The sequence below is a fragment of the Daktulosphaira vitifoliae genome, unplaced genomic scaffold, assembly GCF_025091365.1.
Source record: "Daktulosphaira vitifoliae isolate Bord-2020 unplaced genomic scaffold, ASM2509136v1 Scaffold_1, whole genome shotgun sequence".
Classification (NCBI taxonomy): Eukaryota; Metazoa; Arthropoda; class Insecta; order Hemiptera; family Phylloxeridae; genus Daktulosphaira; species Daktulosphaira vitifoliae.
In genome coordinates this window covers 74,606,836-74,629,930 of record NW_026099572.1, presented here as the reverse complement: position 1 = coordinate 74,629,930, position 23,095 = coordinate 74,606,836, and the positions used below count along the sequence as shown (strand labels likewise).

At 25.3% G+C, this 23,095-nt stretch overlaps 1 protein-coding gene across 2 annotated transcripts; it reads right to left on the bottom strand.

The window, feature by feature from the left end:
- Positions 1-9,687: 9,687 nt before the first annotated feature.
- On the bottom strand, positions 9,688-22,984 carry LOC126897078 (chromatin-remodeling ATPase INO80). Of its 2 annotated transcripts, none has more exons than XM_050670483.1 (28): positions 22,641-22,984; positions 22,525-22,583; positions 21,840-22,036; positions 21,604-21,723; positions 21,370-21,543; positions 21,182-21,280; positions 20,142-20,300; positions 19,832-20,001; positions 16,127-16,331; positions 15,975-16,062; positions 15,794-15,909; positions 15,386-15,561; positions 14,932-15,134; positions 14,611-14,751; positions 14,437-14,546; positions 13,292-13,496; positions 13,136-13,232; positions 12,690-12,909; positions 12,171-12,513; positions 11,983-12,110; positions 11,828-11,922; positions 11,608-11,764; positions 11,467-11,541; positions 11,290-11,392; positions 10,684-10,853; positions 10,254-10,329; positions 10,107-10,181; positions 9,688-10,049 (listed from the first exon to the last, which is right to left on the bottom strand). In XM_050670483.1, exons 1-28 carry the CDS (start codon positions 22,760-22,762, stop codon positions 9,922-9,924), a joined length of 4,011 nt encoding a protein of 1,336 aa, XP_050526440.1. In that variant the 5' UTR covers positions 22,763-22,984; the 3' UTR covers positions 9,688-9,921. The 2 variants fall into 2 exon arrangements, with proteins under 2 accessions (XP_050526440.1, XP_050526441.1); XM_050670484.1 differs by having other exon boundaries at positions 22,525-22,571.
- Between the last annotated feature and the right edge of the window lie 111 nt (positions 22,985-23,095).

The window sequence follows — 23,095 nt, the reverse complement described above, 5'->3', positions numbered from 1 at the left end:
ATTTGACTAATAAGTATTTTAATACTTTTTTTTGATGGGGAATATGATGTACCTACTATTTATCTAATTTTCACAAATATTAAATTTCAGTATAATGTAAAATTTAGGAAAAAATAAATTTTCCTATGTTTATTATTGAAATAGAAAACGGAAAAACCTCAATATAATTTTTACATGAACATTTTGTAATTTCGTGAAAACAGTTGTGTGATAAAAGATACATATGATTCGAAATTTAATAAATTGATGTGTTGTTTGAAAATATTTGTAAATCTACATTTTACCGGTACCATTGATACTTACACGGTAATAATAATTTAATAATAAATTAATTATAATTTTATACATAATAATAAATTTTATTTGCAAGTTTAATTTCAATTATTATTTCATTATTTATATTGTTATATTAGTAAATATTTTTATTTCAAGTAGTAATAACTGTTTAAAATTAACTTATTTAATAAATTAAAGAAAATTCATGAATATTCATAAAAAAGTATAATTAAAAATTATATTTAAAATTTTATCAACAAAAAAATATATATGCAAGATAATTCTTTAACTACGTATTACGCAATATATTTAAACAAGTAAAATAAAACTTAAAATATAATTAGATTTATATCGTTATTTGTTATACTTCGAAATTGTAGTTTTTTATTTCTATCAATTACATTTAAACAGCTTAAAAATTAAAAAATTGTGTTGTTAAACACTTTCAAACTATTATTTATATTCAACGGATTTACTGTCATTCATAATAATAAAATTAATTAACCCACAAATAACTTAGGCCTTTATTTTAATTTTTAATGAGTAGCAAAACAGAAGTTATAAATAAAAAGGAGATATAATTTTTTTTTAAATCAATCAAAAACTTGACTAAAAAACATATCAAATTTTTTTCTATTTTCTATTTTCAATTTTTGATAATCTTCTGAAAAATTTACGTCCTTTAAAACTAATTTAAAATAAAGATGTTTCAATGTACTTCAAGATAAAAAAAGAAAAACTCAATTTCTTTGAGTTAACAGGCAATAAAGTCAAAAATCATAAAATTTTCTACAAAAATGACTGATTTTTTTTGTATAATAATAAAATACTCGCTTTAATCTTAATTATTTCAAATAAAAGTTTGTTAAATGTCATATATGATTAAAAAAAGGAACAAGTTTTGGAGATTTGTCCTCTATGAGTAATTGAGCTCGTAAGTCAAAAAGCATATCAATTTTGGTAAATAAAATAGATTTTTTCTTTAATTTGTTTCAAATACGTGTAGAAAAGTTTCATTACAGAAATTGCAATCACTGCCAGATATGTCTGTGATTAATCGCTGAATGGCAACTGTAGCTAACTTTTTATTTAGTTATTGGTTTCGTGTTGATCCAAGAACCCATTCAAAAAAAGGCACTGTGTAAAGTTTTTGAGATGACAACTGACAGTGATTTATATCACTATCACAAGAAACGCTTCGATGCGAAACTGTTAAATTTCACAAATTTAGGGCTGGGCCACCATATCCAATATCGAATTAATCGCTATGGGGGTTTTTAAATTAAATATTTATACCAAAATAATTGTATTAAAAAACCTGTAATCAGGATGAATTTATTAGAATAACTGATAATTTGAGAAAAAATATTGTAACTAAAAGAAATTAAATGAAAAAGTTGTTACTATTAATTTTATTTTCCGAATAATCAACTAGTTCATGATAAATGAATCAATAATTTAACATTTATAATCAAATAGAGACATTTTTTATCAATATGAGATATAAATTAACTTTTATTTGACTGTTAAAAAACATATAGACACAAATATATAAGTTGAATGACTTGAACAAGACTCTCCTGAACCTATTAATATGGAGAGAGTAAAATAATTATTTTAATAAACTGAATTTTTTATAGCAGTAGTCTATAGCAATAGTAAGCCTAGTTCATACGATGACACAAATTCTATAGTACCAAGTTGCATGTTTTGCCAGTGTCACAGTATATCAATTGTTTTTTAATAAGTGACGTGACTGTCGTCATCGAGATTTTTTTGTATAAACGGCAATAATTGCCACTAATTTTTATACTTGATGCATTAGTGTCATAGTATGAATTGCGTATAGTTTAAGCAGAATTATTCAGTTGGATTTTGAAAAAAGTATTCTAGTAATTAATTAAACTAAGCGCATGCAATATTTGAATTAAAACAGCTAAATAAAATAAAATATTTAGATTAATTTTATTTAACTAAATAATTTTAACCGGAGTAAAAATTTAATTTATACTATTTAGTCAGCCTGGATTACTTATAACGTTGTATACCAATTTAAAAATAAAACGTTACAATAGTGAAAAAAAGCACTACTTACAGGTCAAAAAAGTTGAGAAATACAATTATTGAATTCATAAAATATACATTTTATATATTATTTATATATATATATATATATATATATATATTTATTTGTTCATTTGTCTAACATATAGAGAAGTTAAGTACTACCATCAGCACCAAATCAAAACAGTATGGATTATAAAACGGCTATTCGTAAATAATATATCACAAAGTAAATCATTGATTTTCTCAAATTAATTTAAAAATTGTACAATATATTATTTTTAGCCGAAATATAATTTAATAACTATTGCACCCTTTAATAATAAACGATCAAAAATAATAATACACAATTGACTGAAGCGCAAAATATACAGATAGCATAAAAATAGTTCAACCTTTTTTTTGCCGAGCTACAATATTAGTTTAGATTGAGTATCGATTAATCAATTACTATTCTGCCCAATTAAACCTCCTAAAAATTCTAGACCCTATTTACAGTGAAAGGAACTATATTTATATAGTCGGTATGTATAAAAATATATACCTTGTATACAACAGGGATTTTCGATCTTATTCAATGATTATCTTAATGTATCTTAAGTTACATTGAAGAATCTATTCTTTAAATAACAAGAGAAAAAATTGTGCTTTAATACTGTATAAAATAGTCTAATATTTTAAGTTCAATAGCTAAATATAAAACACCTTAAATTAATTAGACTTTAAAAACTTATGACTGACAACATCATTTAAAATGACGTTTTAGCTGTTTAAAATATTATCAGTAATATCTTATATATATACACGTATGCAGTGGCGTATTTAGAGGGGACACAAGGGCACGTGCCCCCTGCCCCAAGGACTGAGTCATAAATATTTATAATATTTTATTATTTTTATATTTTATAAATTTTCCATAAAATGGAATAAAACAATGTTTTTATCGTCCTTATACGTTTTAACAATGGTTTTTAGCAACATGAAGAATTAAAGGTCTCGGTGTAAATTTGATTTTAATAGTTTTCCAGTAGAATTAAATAATTAAAATATTTCCTATAGAAATTATTAGTAAATGATTTAATGTTTTTTAAATATATAAATAATTTGTATATTATAATTAAGTGTATATAATTGTGACACGTTAAAAATACATATTTATTTAAAGTTAAAATGATTTTTTGTTTTTGAAATTATGACATATTGCATATTCTTTGAGACTAACTTTTATAGTCGTTTATAAAATGTTTAAATTAATAACATTTTTTTTTTTTTTTTTTTCTTTTAATGTTATTGATGATTTGATTTGTCTATCAAATCATCAATAGACAACAAAATTTCAGATAGTCTATTATAATCCAATCATTCATAATAGTTCAAATATAAGCATAAAGAACATTAGTATAAACTATTTCTCCGGAAATTAGTTGGTAAAGTTTCCATAGCACAGTATTTTAAAATGTTACATAATTATGTTTATAGAAATATTTTTGGCATTAAACTCAAAATAGTGAAATGTACAAAATTATTTTATTTCTAAATATTCATCCAACATTTCTTAATGATACTGCAGGTGACTCCTACTTTATTGGTGAATACATAGGAATTCATTTTTTAAACATTACCTATACTAAACTAAGGTATGTCAACTTACCTTATGCCTAGGACAAAATGATGAATTTTACTTTTTTTACTAATTAATTGCTAATTCTTTAAATAATAAATACAAATTAATCAGATATTTACCAATTGGTCTCAATATACCAAGTAGTACTTCTACCACGTTTTAGGTTCTATGGCGAATACTTAATTTTAAAAGATTCAATTAATGTTTAAGAGATTCCAATTACCCCACTCTTCACTAAATGAATTGACAATCGAATTTTTCGATTTTAAAATAACCACAAAAATTATTAATAGACTCATAAATAAAATTCTATTTCGAGGGGAAATAGTTTAAACTCCAATAATTATATCAAATAATCGAACGGCAATTTTATTAAGGGTGGGCATGTCCCCTTTTTAATAACATCTTAAATTATGTTTTCGGTTAAGGACTTAATTTATCTGTTTGATTACTTTCCAACTTGTCGTTTAGCTCTTATCATACTATAATTATCTTTTGAATCAAAATAAAAATGAATTAATAAATATTTACGTCTAAAATTAACATAATCATGCAAAGTTTCCCCACTAGATCTAATGTCTCCTTCCATTACCTGCTGTGTTTCAATTATACATTAATAGTATATGAATCTAGTTAATAGCAAATGAATTCAATTATTCGTTATAACTAAATTAATTTAGATATCTTACCCTCTGAATTTACATTTTTGCGCATTCTTGCGTTTCATTTGGTGTTGTTTTTATTTTAAACAAGTTATATTAATGTGCAATTTAGATAAGAAGTCCAAATTAGTCATGGAACAAACATTAGTGAAAGATATCGCATGCAACTTGTTTATAATTACGTTATTTTTTAAATCGTTTATCATTTTGTTGGAAAAGTAATCTAAGCCCTGTGTAATAGTTAATACGACTCTGTCTATAAATAAAATTACAGCAAATTTACTACTACAGACAAACACAATTTTTTGACTACAAAAATATCTAATTTTTTTTTAATTGAAAAAGAAATTATTCATTTGAGTTAAAAATAAAACTGCCAAAAAAATTATACTTTTAAGGGTGAAGTGCTCAACAGCATAGACTGTTCTACTTGGTACAATGGGTCTTCAATCGTTACCGTTCAAATCTCAGGTAAATCGGTCGTAAATTAGTGGAAAGCAAGTGCTTTATCGAAATAGTCAACAGTGCGCTGAGATTATGAAAATTCTTATCTAAGTGGTAGACTTTCCGCTCTAAGCGTAGAACCGATCGATTCAAAAACACCTGTGCTGATAAATACGGAGACATGGTCTAAGTGTTGCGTTGCAGTTGTCTGCTTTTCATGACAAGGTTTTCGGCCCCGTTCGACGAGTTGGTTTTTCATTTTAAGTCGGCACTCTGAAACGGTCTGACCGCAGTCCGACGTTAATCCGCACGTACCCGAATAAGGACGAGTAGGTAATCGCCGAGTGCACGTCACAGTAATCTCCACAAAGACACGTGGCCTATGAAAAACTAATGTTTCAGTAGCTTAACAGGATGACATGTACATGGGTTTTAATTATCTCATACGTGAATATTACCAGTCAGGAGAGACACGCGTGCCCGTTCTTCGGCTATCGGTTTAATGTATGTGTTGACACGGAATCATTGTCATGACGGTGCCATTGGATATCCTATACGGTACGGTTAGATATTCTCCAGTGCATGGAGACGTGGCGTTTCGTGTCGGGCAGCTGCGACCTGGAGGGACGTCGTGCCGCCCGGGCAGGTGTTTGCCGGTGGTAATGTGCCCCTGGCTGGCTGCAGCGGTTGAAGACCGAGCCACGTGCCCCGACAAGCCTAATTGATCGGAACCGAACGAGAGTCCGATTGTAGTTCTTCTCGGATACGCACGTTGAAAATCTGGCGATAAAAAAACAAAGACGTCAAAAAGTTTTAATACAAATGAATTATTAGAGTATAGGAGAGAAAAAGGACAATTTATAAAGTCACGATTTGTGTTATAATTTAATATTTTATAATTTATAAATAATCGCTGTTGATCGAGGGTGGTGTACTCGAATAGAAAATTTCGGATTTTACATTGTTTGGTCAATAAAAAAATACTAAGCAAATATCATCTTTATAATGAATTATAATTGATAACTTGTTAGTAGTGGATATATTTATGAAAAGACTTCCTAACGAGTTTTAATAAAACACTTGCAACAGTTAATACTCAATTCGTTTTGCCGTAACAAAAAAAAATGTATTTCCTATGGTAATTTTGAGAGTATAAATTAGGAAAATTTTCTACAGCGCATCAAGTATAATTTTCGGTGATTTAAACGGGCGGTGTGGTTTTTGCCGAGTTTTTAAACGAAGAATTCAAATCGCACAGCTGCTTGTCTTACGGCCTATCTGCTTAGCATCGATACGGATGAGCTGAAAAGATAATTTTTTGGACTGAGATTATTTTGGCTTGCTGCGACATACTCTTTATCAAAATCAGGTTTATTGCAGCTGCACGAAACGCATTTGAATTCAATCGGGATACGCACTGCCGACGTCCGTATGGGTACGTGCAAGTGGTCGTTTCTTATTTCTTCTTTTTTGAAATGTTTATTCGCGTGCTCTACGGTGAATATATTATTTATACCGCCCGCGAGACGTACAATGAGACCGGAGATGATAATAATTTCATGATAACATCATTTGCCGATGACAAATCATAGAAAGTATGTCCACCGAACAAGCGGAAACGTTGACAGACAACAAGCCATAATGCAAATTTATCGAAATAATTGATACTTTTCTACTGTTGTTCGCTCAATCGCGCACCAATTATTATTTACAAACGAGTATCTAAGAGTTGCGGACGATTCGTCAAGTCCGTTTTGTCCAATCGTTATTCTTATTTGAGTAAAAATCACACGTATGCAAATCTCCATTGCCTTATATAAACTTCATGCATAATACTAACACTTTGAAATATTTATTCGAGTTACCCGAAGGTATGCCATTTCAGCGCTTACATTTTAAACAAAAAATTTAAATAAATATATTTTATTTATTTTGGAATGACATTTTTGTTTTCAAGAACTACAAAAAATATCTCAACCCTTTTTTTAATTCGGTTTTACATCGATTATTTGTAAATATCAATCAACTAACACACTGAGAAAGTTTTACTTTAATTGAGCTAAGCTACCTCTATTAGTATCTGGAAACAATTACCAACAACTAATTACTGTCACTAATTGAAATATAATAATCTGATATTATAAATCTATTATTAAACACTGTATAGCTGAGCAACAAACTTTATAACTTGTAAATAAAAACCTACGACGTTCAAGTTAGAATTACTAATTAAATAAGTTTATATCATTTTTTTTTGTCCTATATTTAATAAATGCGCATAACCATACAACCAAATACATATTTAGCTTTTCCCGTCACGTTTGATTGTTTATTATTTAAGAAAAATTTCTACATTCTTTCAGTATCATGTCTAAGAAATATTCATTTCTATTAAAATGAATTGTATTTATAAAAAATGTTGCAATTATTGTTATTATTTTTTATTTTATAATATCTGTGAGTTTAATTATAGGCGACTGCAGCTTCTGCCAGCTAGTCCAATAGGTGTATAAAAAATTTAAAAAATAGAAATTCTGTGTGTAATGTGTACGCCACACTCGCATATTATACGAGACGTTGTATACGAATACACATACATAATACGTATATAAATGCGCGTACAGAAGGATGTTATAAGTTTCCAGTGGACAGACACGGTGGCCAACCGAGCAAAACCGAATAGCACAAGGCACCAACGGACCACCACAGTACTTCAGTGACGCTAATTGCGCCGATATGTTCTGGTCTGGTTCATAGGGGAACCACGGGTTCGTGGTCTTCACGGTTCTCTTGTTCTACACCGCTGTTGCGCTTCACATGTCTTCTTCGAGGAAACATACGCGCATATAATACAATACACGCACGCGTGCCCTAAAAACTGCACCGGTTGAAGCTGACAACAAGATAGTTGGAACGTAAAGTAAGAGGAGTCCCTGAAAAAATCTTGTAATCCTTCTGGTATACCGACATACAGCTGTTTTCTACATTTTAAAAAATCCTGATCAAGTACAAAAAATGAATTCGAGAATTTCCATCGGCAGATATATTGAACAAGTTATTAAATTATTTTTACCGGCGACGAATATAAGGGAAGAGGCAAACTTCGTAAAAATGTCAATAAGCTAACTAGAGTTGAAAATATTATTATTATTATTATTGAAAGATTAATTTTATTTTTGTTTACTTACAAATGTTTTCTTCATATTGTTCTATTTCTAGATCGTTTATCTTTATTTTGCTCATATCAATAATAATCATTGACAAAATTCTTTTAAAAGCAATTTTTTCTTATTTAGAGACTATTAACCTCTATATTTGGTATAAGGTCAAATATAAAGTTTTAATGGGATTATCTTCATACAACCATCGTGAGTGGATGTTTTTCATATTTTATCTAGAGAACACCAAACCTTGACTAAATAAACCAAGAAAATATTTAAAAAATTTTGAAGTTTTATACTTAAATTTCCGTAAAATAACTGTTGACTTTAGTTTACTAATTAGAAATCTATAACTCAAACTCAATTAGAGTATTATTTATAACAGTGAACTTTGTTTTTAACAAAACTTGATTGCCAAAATAATAGAGTTCAAAAACAAAAGATTTCCAACAGTACGCAATAAAAATACGGAATAAATAATTGTAAAGTAACATGCAAAAAGTTTTAATTCAAAAGAAATGAAATTTATTATTTTGAAAAACTAAGTTGTAATAATATTTTCAATTGCAAAATATGCAATTTTAAGATTTATAAATTTTAACCATGGTTAAAAGTTCAAACAAAATTTGTTTTAACTTTAAACAAACTTATTAATAACCAAAAATTTTTAAGAAATATGACGTGCGTGCGTCAGTAAATACATAATAAAATCTTATAGATATATATCAGTTAAGGTTGACGAAGACGTTCCATTTCATGCACAATATTATTATTCTTTCGTCATAATATTATTCATAAAGCGTTTCTACCGTTGAATCGTGTTACATCTCGAGTACTGAGTTTTATAAATTTTTGTTTGTGTCCTCTATCCCTTCTCACATTATTTTCATGATAATTGAAACATAATATCCCCTTTATACTGAGTAAATAATATTTCCATACCTATACTACAACTATTTTTTTTTTTTTGAGAACAATAAAATAAATGGGCATTGTTAAAGGTTCATTTTTAACGACAAGATTTTCTTTATCACTTTTAAATATTGTTGTATATTCTTAGAGAGAATTTACTTTTTTATTCGAACATCTGAATATTCCTAGCAAACGAGCATACTTTTAAAAAATAGTGGTCAATTTCTATAATAAACAATTTAATTTAAAAGTAAAAAATTGGATCATATCTTGTTAAGTACCATAAATCTCCATAAAATATCATACATAAAATCAATTAAGCTTTTTTCAAATAATTATACCTAATATTTTCCATCTCTATCTTAAGTTTCTAACTACATAAATTTGAAAAGTTTAATAATTTTTTTACAATAACTGTTAATAATTAGAGACCTAAAATAATTTATTAAATTCAACTATCGAAAGAAGAGATTCCAAAGCACTATTCAAAACTTAAATATTTATTTGAAGAACTTAAATGAAAACAAATCATAGTCAGTCAAAATTCTTATTTATATGTTTATTGTACTAATAAAAAAAATTATTTAGATATTTTTAATTTAACAAAAATAACTGATGTCTCTAGTCACAACACATTTAATTATTATACACAAATCTATAATATAAATATTTAGAGTAATTTATTTAGAAATTACCAAAAAAATTGTCTAAAAAACAAAATACTTGCATCAATAAAACAACATACAAATCACAAATCTGAAAAATAATAGGAGAAAAATTATGATTTTTTTGGTGTACTTCTAAAACTTGAACTAGATGTTGCTGAGGGCATGGGTTGCCTTGGACGACCCGGTCCTCTTTTTGATATTATAATTCTTTTTCTACCAAAATTGTCATCTCCCGAAACTAAATTTAGTTTAAGGGTTAATATTATACAACAATATTAATTTTGAAAATACATACCTAAATTACCAGGATTTACTGAAGGTCGAGTTCTTCGTCCTACACGACTTCGTTTAGCTATTGATGTTGGTGTTTCTAAAATAAGAAATTTATATTTATTTATAGTCATTTAATATTATAATCATTTACTAATTATGAACATAATACTTGGAGATAATTTAGTAGGGGAATCATCATGTTCAATTGTTGTTTCACTTCCTGTTTCATCATGAATAAAACTACCCTACAAACATATGAAATTTAAATCATAAATAAATTCTAAACAATAATAAAAATTACTATAAAATTGGCTAATATTTTTTTTTTTTATGGAAAATATTTAAATATTTTTGAAAAAAAAAATGGCTAAATTAACATAAAAGTGTTATCAATTCATAAGTATTTCATATGTATTTTCAAAAAATTCAGGAGGGTAAAAATTTGTGATTTTAATTTTATTTATTAGTCATAAACTAATATGCTAAATATTTTTCCTTTATTCACATTCATAATTCAAATGATTAATACATTAAGAAAATGTTTTTAAAAACAATGCATTTTTATCTATTATTATAAAAGCTAAATCAAATTGTTTTACTTCACTAGGAGGACTCAATGGAGGTTCATCAGTTAATATTACTTCTTCAGTTTTCTTAATTTTAGGAGAATTTTCATTTTTAATATCCAATTTTCGTTTACGATCTTTTTCTTTAGAACCTTCAGCTCTTGTTTCTTCTAGTTGTCTACGTTCTTCTTGTTTTTGTCGATCTTTATAAAATTTTAAAAAATGTATTAGGAATTTTATACCACAATACAGCATTACTTGTTTTAAACAAATTATGCTTAGTTTTTTAAATAATACAATTTTAATTAAAAAAAATATTCAATGTACTTTAATATCAATAACTGTTAAAAATATTGATTAATTTATAAGAATAAATATACATTTTAGAATTGAGGAATAAGATAATACTCTAAAACTATTTTGATATGTAATGATGTAAAAATCATACAAATTAATAAATAACATTCAGAAACAGAAATAAAGTAAATAAATTGAAAGAATTGGAAAAAGTTTTATATAATTTAAAATTATTATAAAAAGTAAAAATAAAAATAAAAATATATACATATGTTGTATTTTCAATTTAACTAAAATGTTTAATTATTCATCTTGTGTATATTTGTATAATACTATACTAACATTTGGTTTCAATTTCATCATCATCTAAAAGTAATGAAACAACTTCTTTTGGCTTTAGTGTATCTGGTTTCAAATTACCACCACTAATTACCATTCTTTGGATCTAAAATTGTTATTTACACAATGAATGTTATTATTTAAATTTTCAATACACAGTTTTTCAATTATAACACATACTTCACTTTTTTCTTTAGCTCTTTGTAAAATTCGCTCTTCAATAGAATGTTGAGTTATCAATCTATAGACAGTTACCTATGATAATACATTTTAGTAATTTGTTTATAATTCAATAAAAATGTATTATTTCAACAAACATACTTGCTTAGTTTGACCAAGTCTGTGAGCTCTATCCATAGCTTGTTGATCTACAGTAGGGTTCCAATCACTATCATAAAAAATTACTGTATCAGCTGCAGTTAAATTTATACCCAATCCACCAGCTCTTGTGCTCAACAAAAATACAAATATATCTGAACTAAAAGCAATTAATATATTTGATCATATTACAATTATAAAGCATTTTTTATTAGTTACTAACCGATTTTGAAAATCAGCAACCATATCTCGTCTTTCTGATATTTTCGAGGACCCATCAAGTCGCATATACCGTAATTTTTTAAACCACATATACTCCTTCAATAAAAACGTAGATAATACAGTTTATAAAATACTGAATTTGATTTAATATTTTACCTCTAAAATATCAATCATTCTAGTCATCTGAGAATAAATTAAAACTCTATGATTTTCTTGTTTCAATTTAGTAAGTAATTCATCTAATATCTTTAATTTACCACAATCAGTGACCAAACTTTGTTTGTCTAAAAATCAAATAATTGTTAATTTTTTTTAATTAATTTTTTTATGAAAAAATTATATACCAGGTATACTAATATGAAACCATCCATTTTGAGGCCTAAGTGCATTTACTCCTCCAATATTACTACAAGCCCATTGATTATGACACAAGTTTGGTTCCCCATTTAAAATGAAATTCTTTCCTTCATTTGAATCACAATTTTCATGTCTTTGCCAAACAAATGCAGCAGATCTGCTTCCGGGAACCCATAATTCACGTGCTTTAGTAGCTACTTTTGGTGAATAAAAATATATAAATGATGGAAACTGGGTTGGGAAGCATTCATATATTTTAGGTGGTCTAGAGTTAAAACTATCAACTGCTTTAATCTCAATATTTTCTAATGTTGTATTGCCATCATTAACCTACAAAATTTAAATGAAATTATAAGTACATTTGATTAAAGATAAAGACAATGTGCAACAAAGAGAATTATAACACCCGTTTTTTAAGATATTTTTTAAAAAATATGATGCTATGGCACACATTTTGTTTAATATTAGCCTAAAAATTTATAAATAAAATTATTCTTTAAAAATACTTGTTTCAAGCGATGAATTTTATGTTCCATTGTTTCATTCATATGATGATGAATATGTGTTGCATGAGTAATTGTACAATTACTAACAATTGGTTTTATAAATTTGAACTTTTCTGGAACTAAATCTTCTACAAATGGCCATAAAGTAGAATTATTATTCCAAAAGCTCTTTGATTGCTCTAAATAATTGATTTTCTGTTGTATCAATATATACATAAACCTAGAAGTACAAATTATTACGTAAAATTTAATTTGGTTTCTTAGATTATAAAATTAAAATAAAACTTTATTAAAAAAATATAATTAAAAATATTATAAATTTTATAATTGCCATTATAAATTGAATTATTACTTTTAAATACCACTTAAATTAAAATATTTCAAGACCAAAGATAATTTTTAAGGTAAACACTCACACTGCATAATGCAAAAAAGTATATGCTTACTTATTTAATAATTCTCCATTGACAAATTGATAAAGTTCAGTTGCTGAAAGTTTCAAAAGTCTGATAAAACAAAATACATTGCACTTTACTGAAATATCTAAAGTTAAAACAATATAAGAAAGAAATACATTTTTTTCTTTTTCATTTAACTCTTACTATTTTTACTAGAAAAACAACTGTGCTGGACATGTTCAACATTAAAAATAAAAAATTTATTTGCAAGTAAATGTCGTTTATTTAAGTGATTATTCTGAGCAAAACTATCAAAGTAAATTAATTTAGGTATAATGTATTCAGTCGGATGAAAAAAAAAAGGCGATCTAGCTTCTCTTCTTTCAAATAGTTCTGGATGGTTACATACCTAGAAATAAAGTGAAATATTAGTTATCTCTTTGGTATAAGGTGAGATGGAGTGTGATTTTTAGTATGTCTGCTGCATATTTGTATATCATAACATTTATGAGTTTCCATTAGAATAAATTTAACTGAAGCATTATGTTGTCTTCTTTTAACTGTTTAAATTTTTATGCTTGTAGTCCAATTAAATATAGTTATTGAATATTGTATAACATAGTCTATTATCATTCACTTATAAAAATGTAATATCGTTTGATACAGGTAAAATACTGATTTTTTCATGCAATTGATTTCAACTAAACGATTAATATATCTTTTATATTTTAACATTTAACAATTTAATTATATAAAATAATACATAATTTACTTAAATGCGATTTAATATTTACCTTAGTAAATTTGTGTACTTGGGTAAGAGTAATACCATTTGTATAGATCTTATTAATTAAGAATATTATGACTTGGATTATTTGATAAGTCATAGTTTATTTTTGTTTATCAATAAAACATGACAATAAATCGATTAAACATGAAACTTGAATAATTGATTCGAGATTAAAAATAAAAATTCATAATTTTTAAATCTAATTAGATAATTTATTTTATATTTGTTTCAAATAAATTATATTATATTACAAACAGCCCACATACTTAAATGATTAAAAAATATTTAATATCATTGTTTAATTTGCAGAATCTCACTTGTCCTTTATTGGGAAAAATGTGACTATCATTTTTTTTTTCTATAGTAATGACTGGAAAATTGAACTTCAATTTATTTGAACTTTTTTTTTAATGCAGATACTCCGATAGTTTTTATGATATATATGAAAATTATTTAATAATGGAATAGTACACAAATCATTTTATGATCACATAAGTAAGAAAAAGACTTCAAACTTACCCCACCTTGCCTTACTCCTATTATAATTCATTATTCTTACTTTTCTAAATTGCATAACTAAATTCATAAGATTTGATGTTACATTTGAAGATGATTGATATGAGCCATCTGAATGTAATAAATCTTCAATACGAATTTTTTTTCTTAGGGCTACAATTAATAATTTATATGTAAATCACCATAAACCATAACTTTAAAAATAGAAAGAAAATACCAGAATACAACATTTTTTGTCGAGAAGTTAAAGGACAATACATTAATATTTCAATTTTATCTGACAACTCATTTTCAACATCTTTTTTAATTCTTCGTAACATAAATGGTTTAAGAATTAAATGTAAGCGAGATAAATGTTCTAAAATAAAAAAATTTAATTTTTTTAAATTTAAATAAAAGTAAGAAGAATAATAATATATCAACAATAATAAAAATTGTAAAACATTCATTTTTTAATTAAAAAGTTAAATATTCCATAAAACTAAATTCAATAACATAACAAAAAATAATACAATTTTATTAAAAAATTTGTTTATACTTTCATCAATGCCAGTTTTATTTTCTGCATGACTTTCAATATCTTTAGAGAACCATTCAGTGAATTCATCATGTGAATCAAACATTGTTGGCATGATGAAATGTAACAAAGCCCAAAGTTCAGCCATACTATTTTGTACAGGAGTACCTGTAAGTAGAAGACGATTGCGACATCTAAATGTTAGTAACAGTTTCCAGCGTACACTGAAAATCAAAAGAAATGATATATTTTTAAAGTACAAAATTTTAATAATATATATTTTATATATATATAATCAATCTCCACACAATGATCACCAAAACAAGGTCAAAGTCTTGTTTATAAAATAAATATATCATATTAATCCTATAAAAATGTTATTAAATTTAACATTTTTTTATGCTATCTGGGTAATTATCAGAATGTAACACAAAACAACATTTGTTTTGAATAGATAAATAAATAAAATAAATACCTATTTGTACTTTTAATAGCTTGTGCTTCATCTAGTACTAAATATTGCCATTTAATACGGTTAAAATATTTAAAATCACTGACAATTAATTGATAACTAGTAATAACAACATGAAAACTTGCTTCTTCAGTATGTAAACCTTTTTGATCCCAAAATTGTCTTAAAATTTTTCTTTCCTATTGAGAATGACAATTTAGTAAAATAAATTTAATGAGATTTGATCAATTAAATTCTATGAATTTATTGTAGCAAAAAGAGAAAAATTAATGTAAATAAATATAGTAAATGTTAAATAATATGAGTATTAGTTTCATAAGTACTCTAATCTATTTTTATATATTAATAAAAAGAAGAAAAATGTTTCTTTGTTACTTAAATACTTCTTTTAAAAAATATTTATTAAATTACCTGAGGATTTCCCCAATATGGAACTACTTTAAATGCAGGAACAAATCTTGCTATTTCTTGTTGCCAATTATGAAGAGTAGATGAAGGAGAGACAATTAAAAATGGTCCCCACACACCTATTAAAAAATAGTCACATAAAAGGAATAAAGTAATTTTGAAAATTATTGTAAATATTACATACGATAAGTTTCTGCAATATGGCACAAAAAAGCAATTGATTGAACTGTTTTACCTAATCCCATTTCATCAGCCAAAATTCCATTTATACCCTGTATTAAAAAATCATAGATTATTTATTTTATCAAACATAAATGTGTTAAGTGAATAATTTACTTGATCATAAAGATTAGCAAGCCAGTTCATTCCTTTTAGTTGATAATGCTTAAGGCTACCTTGGAATATTGTTGGCTGAGGACGTTCTTCATTCGGGGGTGGAGTATTGATTTTTAAATCAGGATCATCAAATTCAAAAGATTGGTTAGCATGAGCATCTAATGCTTTTTGAGTATTTTGTAAAGCTTTTTCTTTCATTAAATCACTATAAATTTTTTGACAAATAACTTGAAGTATTAAAATTTTATAAAATAATATATAAATAATAAAATAATCATAATAATGTATTTATATATTATACTTAAATATCAAATTGGCAGATAATGTACATTATTTAGTTAACTTAAGCTAAACTATTTTAACTAATGTCGATAAAAGATTTTTAAATTACTATGTTGATTATAAATTATAATATGCAGCAAACTTATTTTTTTTAACAATGAAGTTCTTTTGATCATTAGTAATTTAAATAATCAGCAAATTAAGACTGAGTATAATACTCATTTAGTTGGCTTATTTAGTCATAATGTTGGCTTCTGTTAAAGAAAATGTTTACATTATTACAATATTTAAATTGTGTTTTGCGATGTAGATTAGATATTTTATAAGTTTCATTTTAAAATCGTCTTTTTTTCTATCTTAATCAAGCACAACAAGCTAATAAAACTGTACTTCACAGCTGTAAAAATAACCAATTTCTTTTTTGTAAAAGTAATTTTACATTGAAAAAATAATTTTCAAATATTTCTTTGTTACTTGATTATTAAAATATGTTTATTTACACATTTTTCATTTAACTAAGATTTTCAACTTTTGAAAAAAAAAAAAAAAATGATTGTTAATAAAAAAAGGAGGAAAACAGTAAGTAAGGAGTCAAAATAAATTCCCTTGAAACAAAACGAGTAAATAAAATAAAAATAAATTATTAGGTTTACAACCTTATATTTTCCAAACTTAACGTGCTACAGAGGGTGGTGGCCCTCTTTCACATGTTAGGGGGTTAAAAAGTCTGGTTAAGCCATTGATGAACAGGATGAGTATTATCGCTGGCTTGCACCTGACACAGACATTACCAAAGAGTTTCTAATAATCCTGTATATTATTATAGTTTATTTATCGAACGGTTAACTAACAATAAAAGGGCCTAGGGCATTTTTTCCACTCTCTTAGTACTAACACTGGGGCTGACAATAAACAATGATTACTTCTTAAATATATAATATTTAATACATATACTGTACGTCATAACAGGTGGTGATTTTAAAGTGTATTTCATTATTTATACATATTTATAAATATTTTTTGTAAACATCATATCTTATTACGTATTAGGTCACTATGTTGTAAGTAATGCTTTACGACTAGTTTTACCGGGGTGATTTAAAGATATACATAAAAAATAAGAGGGTCCCTAATTTTTTTTTAAAAATAAGGTATAACAGGAATAAAAAAAAGAGGCAAATTTTATTATTCCCTATTCTATAAAATGTTTTATATCAAAATAAATAAATAAAAATATATTTAAAAGTAATTATATGTAAATTTAATATCTAATTAATTTTGTTGTCAAGCAACAATAACTAGTTACTGTCAAATAATATATTGTGAAATCTATTTTAAGTGTTAAAGTTGATAATTCTTAAACATTTTTTAGTGTTGGGATTTATTACAAAATTAAATAGTGAAAACAATATAACAGAATGAAGTTCTTAAAGAAAATTTTTAATAAGATTATCAGAATAAATAACAAACATGATACGATAAACGTAGGAGTACATGATTAAATAATTAATAATGTAAAAAAAATTGCAAGTATTATTATGACCTCCAGGCAGCCGAGAAAAAAGCAAGGCTTTTAAAAGAAATGTTGTCAAAGTCACAAGACAAAGTACAAGATTGTTTGCGTGAGATAGAAAATCTTAAGTCATCACTAAAGATTAATGAAAATGTTATGAATGAAAATTTTACGAGTGACGTGTCTAAAGTTTTGGTTGGTGATGATAAACTTTTGGAAATTGATTGTAGAATTTTTTTAGCTGGAGATACCATTCCAAAAAAAAAAAAGAAAAATTGTACATCTCAGTTGACTAGATCTGCTCAGCACAAAAAAAGTTTGAAAGAAAATTGATTAATGCTAAACTAAATAAGAAAAATAATTTTACTGAAAATTCAACTGAAAAGTTGAAGAATTTGGAATATTAGGGTTAAAAAAACTTATTTATTTACTTATTTAAAGTTGACAATAAGAGTCTTGTCAGATTTGTTTGTGAATAATTTGTAATATTATTGTCATTAGTTAGTTATTTAGTAAATTTATATTTGCCTATTCACTTAAATTTAATATAACAAATAGAATTCCATGCATAAGTACTATGGTAAACAAAGGGTTTACTTCTTAATTTACCATAATCTAGTAATTATATAGTTACCTCAAATAATTATATAGATCATACACCAGTATCTCCAAGTCTATCATTGTTTAAGTTTAGTTTTATGTTATTGATTGAGACATAAGTACTAATTGTATTATTATTGTTGTTGAAATTTAAAGAAATTATTTTTCTAATTAATTTTATATTTTAAAGACAGCTGATGTGAGAGATTGTGTCAAGTGGAAGTTTAGGATAAGGGTGGCCGGCCCCAAATAGTTGGGACTAAGGCAAAGAAGAATTTTTTATTAATGCTATTGAGCCAGAAATGTTATTTAATTATATTTTATTTTACAATTTGTTGATACGCCAAGGGAGCTAACATTATATATTAATTAGTGATTATTATTTTTGTTAAATTATTTATTGATAATATTATCTACTATTGTTATTTAGACTTTGAGTAACTACTTATTTGTTTAGTTTTTAAGTACTACATACAAACCTACATTCCTACACACTATACACATTTAGCATCACATAGATCACTTGTCTTGCGCAAGTGACCCCTCTCATCACTAGTGACTCTATTAGATATTAATATACATACTAACAGGTTGATCTGGTTCGGTAACAAAAGACGACTTAGCGTTGGCATCTTAAGCAGTTAAAACTAACATCCCTAGACACTACAATTATATAAAGAAATAATGTTTTTTTTATATTATAGTTATTAGATTAATATTTTGATTAAGAATTTATTAAAACTTTTCAATGATGAATGATAAAACTTGATAATAAAATGACATTATAATAAATATGAAATTGTTTTATTACAACAAAAAAGGTCAAAAACTTAGGTCAAATTTTTATCATATCAAAGAAAGCAAAAAGTTAACTTTCGACATCGATATTGACGAAAAAAATAATAAGTTGATTATTAACCATAAAATGAATTTCTTATTATAATCACTGTTAATTTATTATGAGATCGATACGTGTACAATAATATGATGTCGAATAAACTGATTTACGATAGGAAAAATCATTACGGTCTGTAACGCCTCATCGAAAAATTAATAAAAGACTGAACATACTCCCCGCCTTAAAATATTATATTTCAACATGAATAAATAATAAATAAATATAAAAATCAATAATATATATGATAGAAACAACTGTTACAAATATCAATAAAGCATAATGCAAAGATTAGCAAATAATTACAAGCACATAATAGCTATATTAATTTAAGGAATTTCTTACGAATTTCACTAGACTTCTTTGAAACAAAAAGAGTAACTGACTTAAAATTTCACTTAAGATAAAAATTTACCTGTTATAGTTTTCAATTTGCATTAATCTAGGAATTTTTTCTTCATCTAGTTGATTTAAAATTCTTAATTGTTCTTCAGCAGAACTTTGACCAAGTTTTTTTGACATAAAATGTGCATATAACTCAGTTTGAGTAATTAAAAAGTTTAGTTTTCTTTGTTGACGTTTAGCCTAAATTGAAATACAAATTTATCAAAAAGAACAAAAATTATAGTAAAATGCTTAATTTATAAATATTAGGAAAATGAATAATTTTTATTAATTTAACTAGTTTTATTGATATTATAAATTGGAATTGTCTTAGAACATACTTCCATTAATTCAACATCCATTTTCCTTTGTTCTTCGGCTTCTTTTTCTTGTTTTTTGCGAGTTTCTCTTTCATTTCGATCATATTTTTTCCAATAAGTAAGCATTTCACGTGTTAATCGTTTTGCTCGCCATACATTTTCCTTCATGTTTTTTTGACTCTATTTGGTCAAAATAAAACATTATACTCTTAAAATTTGAACTAACTTTCAAAATAATTGAAGTGATAAATTTTCATTAAGAAATAATTTTAAAAAAACGTGGAAATGTATTGTTAAATTAGAAAAATAGAATGATATAAAACTAATCATTTATTTTTTCCAAGAAATAATTAAATACTCATAGGAATAAGTAAAGATTCTAAACCTTTACACAAGTGAATTTGAAAAAAATTTTGGATTGCATTTTGTAACTTTTATATATTTTTTATTTTTTTTCTTATGTTCAAGTGAAACTAGGAGTTTATTATCAATCTGGAAAAGGATATCGAGGCGGTGAAATTAATTTTCCTCTCTAAAAGTTTTATAAAATTATATTTTTATAATTATTTTGGCTCACATAAAATGCTTACATTATAGTTTTTAAAATTAATAATTTTGTAATATTATAATAGTGGAAGCTCACTTGGTCAAGTTATGCCTTCATTTTTTAGAAAGGATCCAAAATATAATAAATAGATTAGTTGGCACCACTATAAGTTTGCCTATGTTGATAGGATAAAAAAAATTTGATGTTATATAAAAAATGAAATATTATCAAGGTACATAAAATAACAAACATAATTTATAAATAGAATATTAACAGAGTTTAAGAAACCTTAGACTCGAAAAATTCACAATTTTTCATTATTTTTAGTTAAAAAGGATTAACATTTAATTTATTTAGAAAAGTTACATGTAATATTATGTATAAATATTTTTGAGAGGGAAAATTAAATTAATCTTAGTTTTTAATGATTTTATTTAACTCTATGAAATAGTACAATATAAAAATAACTATCACAATTGGAATATTAATTAAATTTAGATTTCATATAACTTACTTGTATTGCTTTTTGTCGTAAATGTTTCATACAAGATTGAGCTGTTCGACGGCAAGTAATCAAAATTTCTTTATGGTTATTATTTTTCATTCTATGTATCTAAAACAAAATTTTTTTTCTCTAGATTTCACCTCTTATTTTATAATATTTATGTCATACTAATTATAAATATTTAACAAATAATATACCTTCCCCATTTCTTTTTTTGCCATATGCAACCATAATTTTTTTCTTTTCATAATAACTACTTGGGCTGTTTTTGCTTCTAATAAAGCTTTCTTTTTTTCAAGTTTCAGTGTTTTGGCAGAAGGACTAAGTGATCGTGTTTTTCGTTTAGTAAGTTTTTTATCATTCTCTGAGCTCTATAATATGAATACATGTAAGGTTTATACATGAAGAATATATATAAAAAGTATAAGTACTTTATGCTTGTGCCTGACATTGGATGGTTTAATTTTTTGTATATTTTTCTTCTCTGTTCTAGTTTGATATTTGTCAAAATTAGATAGTAACCCAGAACTATAATATCGACATCGGTTTTTCTAAAATAATAAAATTTAATCAATTTTTTGATTTTATAAAAATTTAGAAAAATAAAGTAATAAATGAAATGTATATTTTTTTTTTAATAAAAAATTAATAAAATGAAACTAGTTACATTTTTAGCCACTTGAAATTGTTGTTGACATTTTTTCTTAAACAAATGAAGCTTCAACATATTTTCCAGATCTTCTTCAGTTACTGTTTCATCTGGATCATCAGAATCATTACTATTTAAGAGAAGACTTTGAAGCCATAAACGGTCATCTCCTACATTAGATAAATTATAAAATCTCGTACGGTCAGCAATTCTTTCTGAAAAATAATTTTAAGTACTTTTAAAAGTGATACCATAATTTTAACATTTATTCAAAGATAATTATAAAATAATTCCCTCCCTCCAGGGACTTTCATACACACGTAATTTATCTTTTGTCAAATGCTCCTATACAAGAAACTAATTAATTTATGATGCATTAAAAAAAAAAAAAACTTTTCAGAGTTATTTATATTAAGAATAATAATCTTTACATCAAGATATTTTTAGCCACTATTGATATAAAAATTACTTTAACATTTTCAATAATTATTGATGTTGAATTAATACCATAAAGAATGTTCAAAAAAATTCTAGGGTTCTAAATAAATTAAATATTACTCTGTGTGTGTTTTTTTTTGAAAAGACTTTTAAATTAATTAAAGACACATGACTACATGCTACAAAATAGTTTCAACACTAAATTTAAGAAGTGTCCATAAGCTTAAAGATTGATAATTTAGTTTTAAATTAGTTAAATAATTACCTTCTGGAGTTTCAAGATCACTAAAATCTCCATCTAAATCAGTATCACTAGAATCCTCACTATTAATAAATATTAAAATAAAATAAAAACATTTATAAAACAATTTTTTAAATTACCCTAATGGAATCTTAAAGATATTTTCTACATAATTTAAGTATGGCTCAATATTAATTGCTTGAATGATACGTTGATAATGAAGAGGTAAAGCTATCTCATTATTATTCATTTCTCCATACATTATTATTTAATTATAACTACAATTAAAGTCTGTACATTTTTTTTAATTTTTGTCAATAAATATTAGGTACACAAACATATTACTAAACTATTTCGTTTTCTAAGAAGTAAAATATATTTTATGACACACTGAAAATTTCAATTACACTAATTACATAAATATCCATAAGAAGAAGTGTGTATAAGTAAATAAATAAGTTAAGAGTTAACATTTATTTTCATTAGAATTTTAGAAGATTGTTTACTGTCAAGCCGACTAAACTGATAATGAATTATATTATTTATAAATGATAATAATATTGATGCTATACCTCAGATCATTTATAATGATACA

What these genes read in the sequence shown, in the direction of transcription:
- LOC126897078 (XM_050670483.1), bottom strand. Translation starts at nt 22,762, where the DNA reads ATGTATGGAGAAATGAATAATAATGAGATAGCTTTACCTCTTCATTAT. An exon ending in TTGTTTTTCTAGTAAAAATA is followed by an intron (nt 13,233 to 13,291) that starts GTAAGAGTTAAA and finishes TTTTAACTTTAG; the next exon opens with ATATTTCAGTAAAGTGCAAT. An exon ending in TGATGAAATTGAAACCAAAT is followed by an intron (nt 10,854 to 11,289) that starts GTTAGTATAGTA and finishes AATTTTATAAAG; the next exon opens with ATCGACAAAAACAAGAAGAA.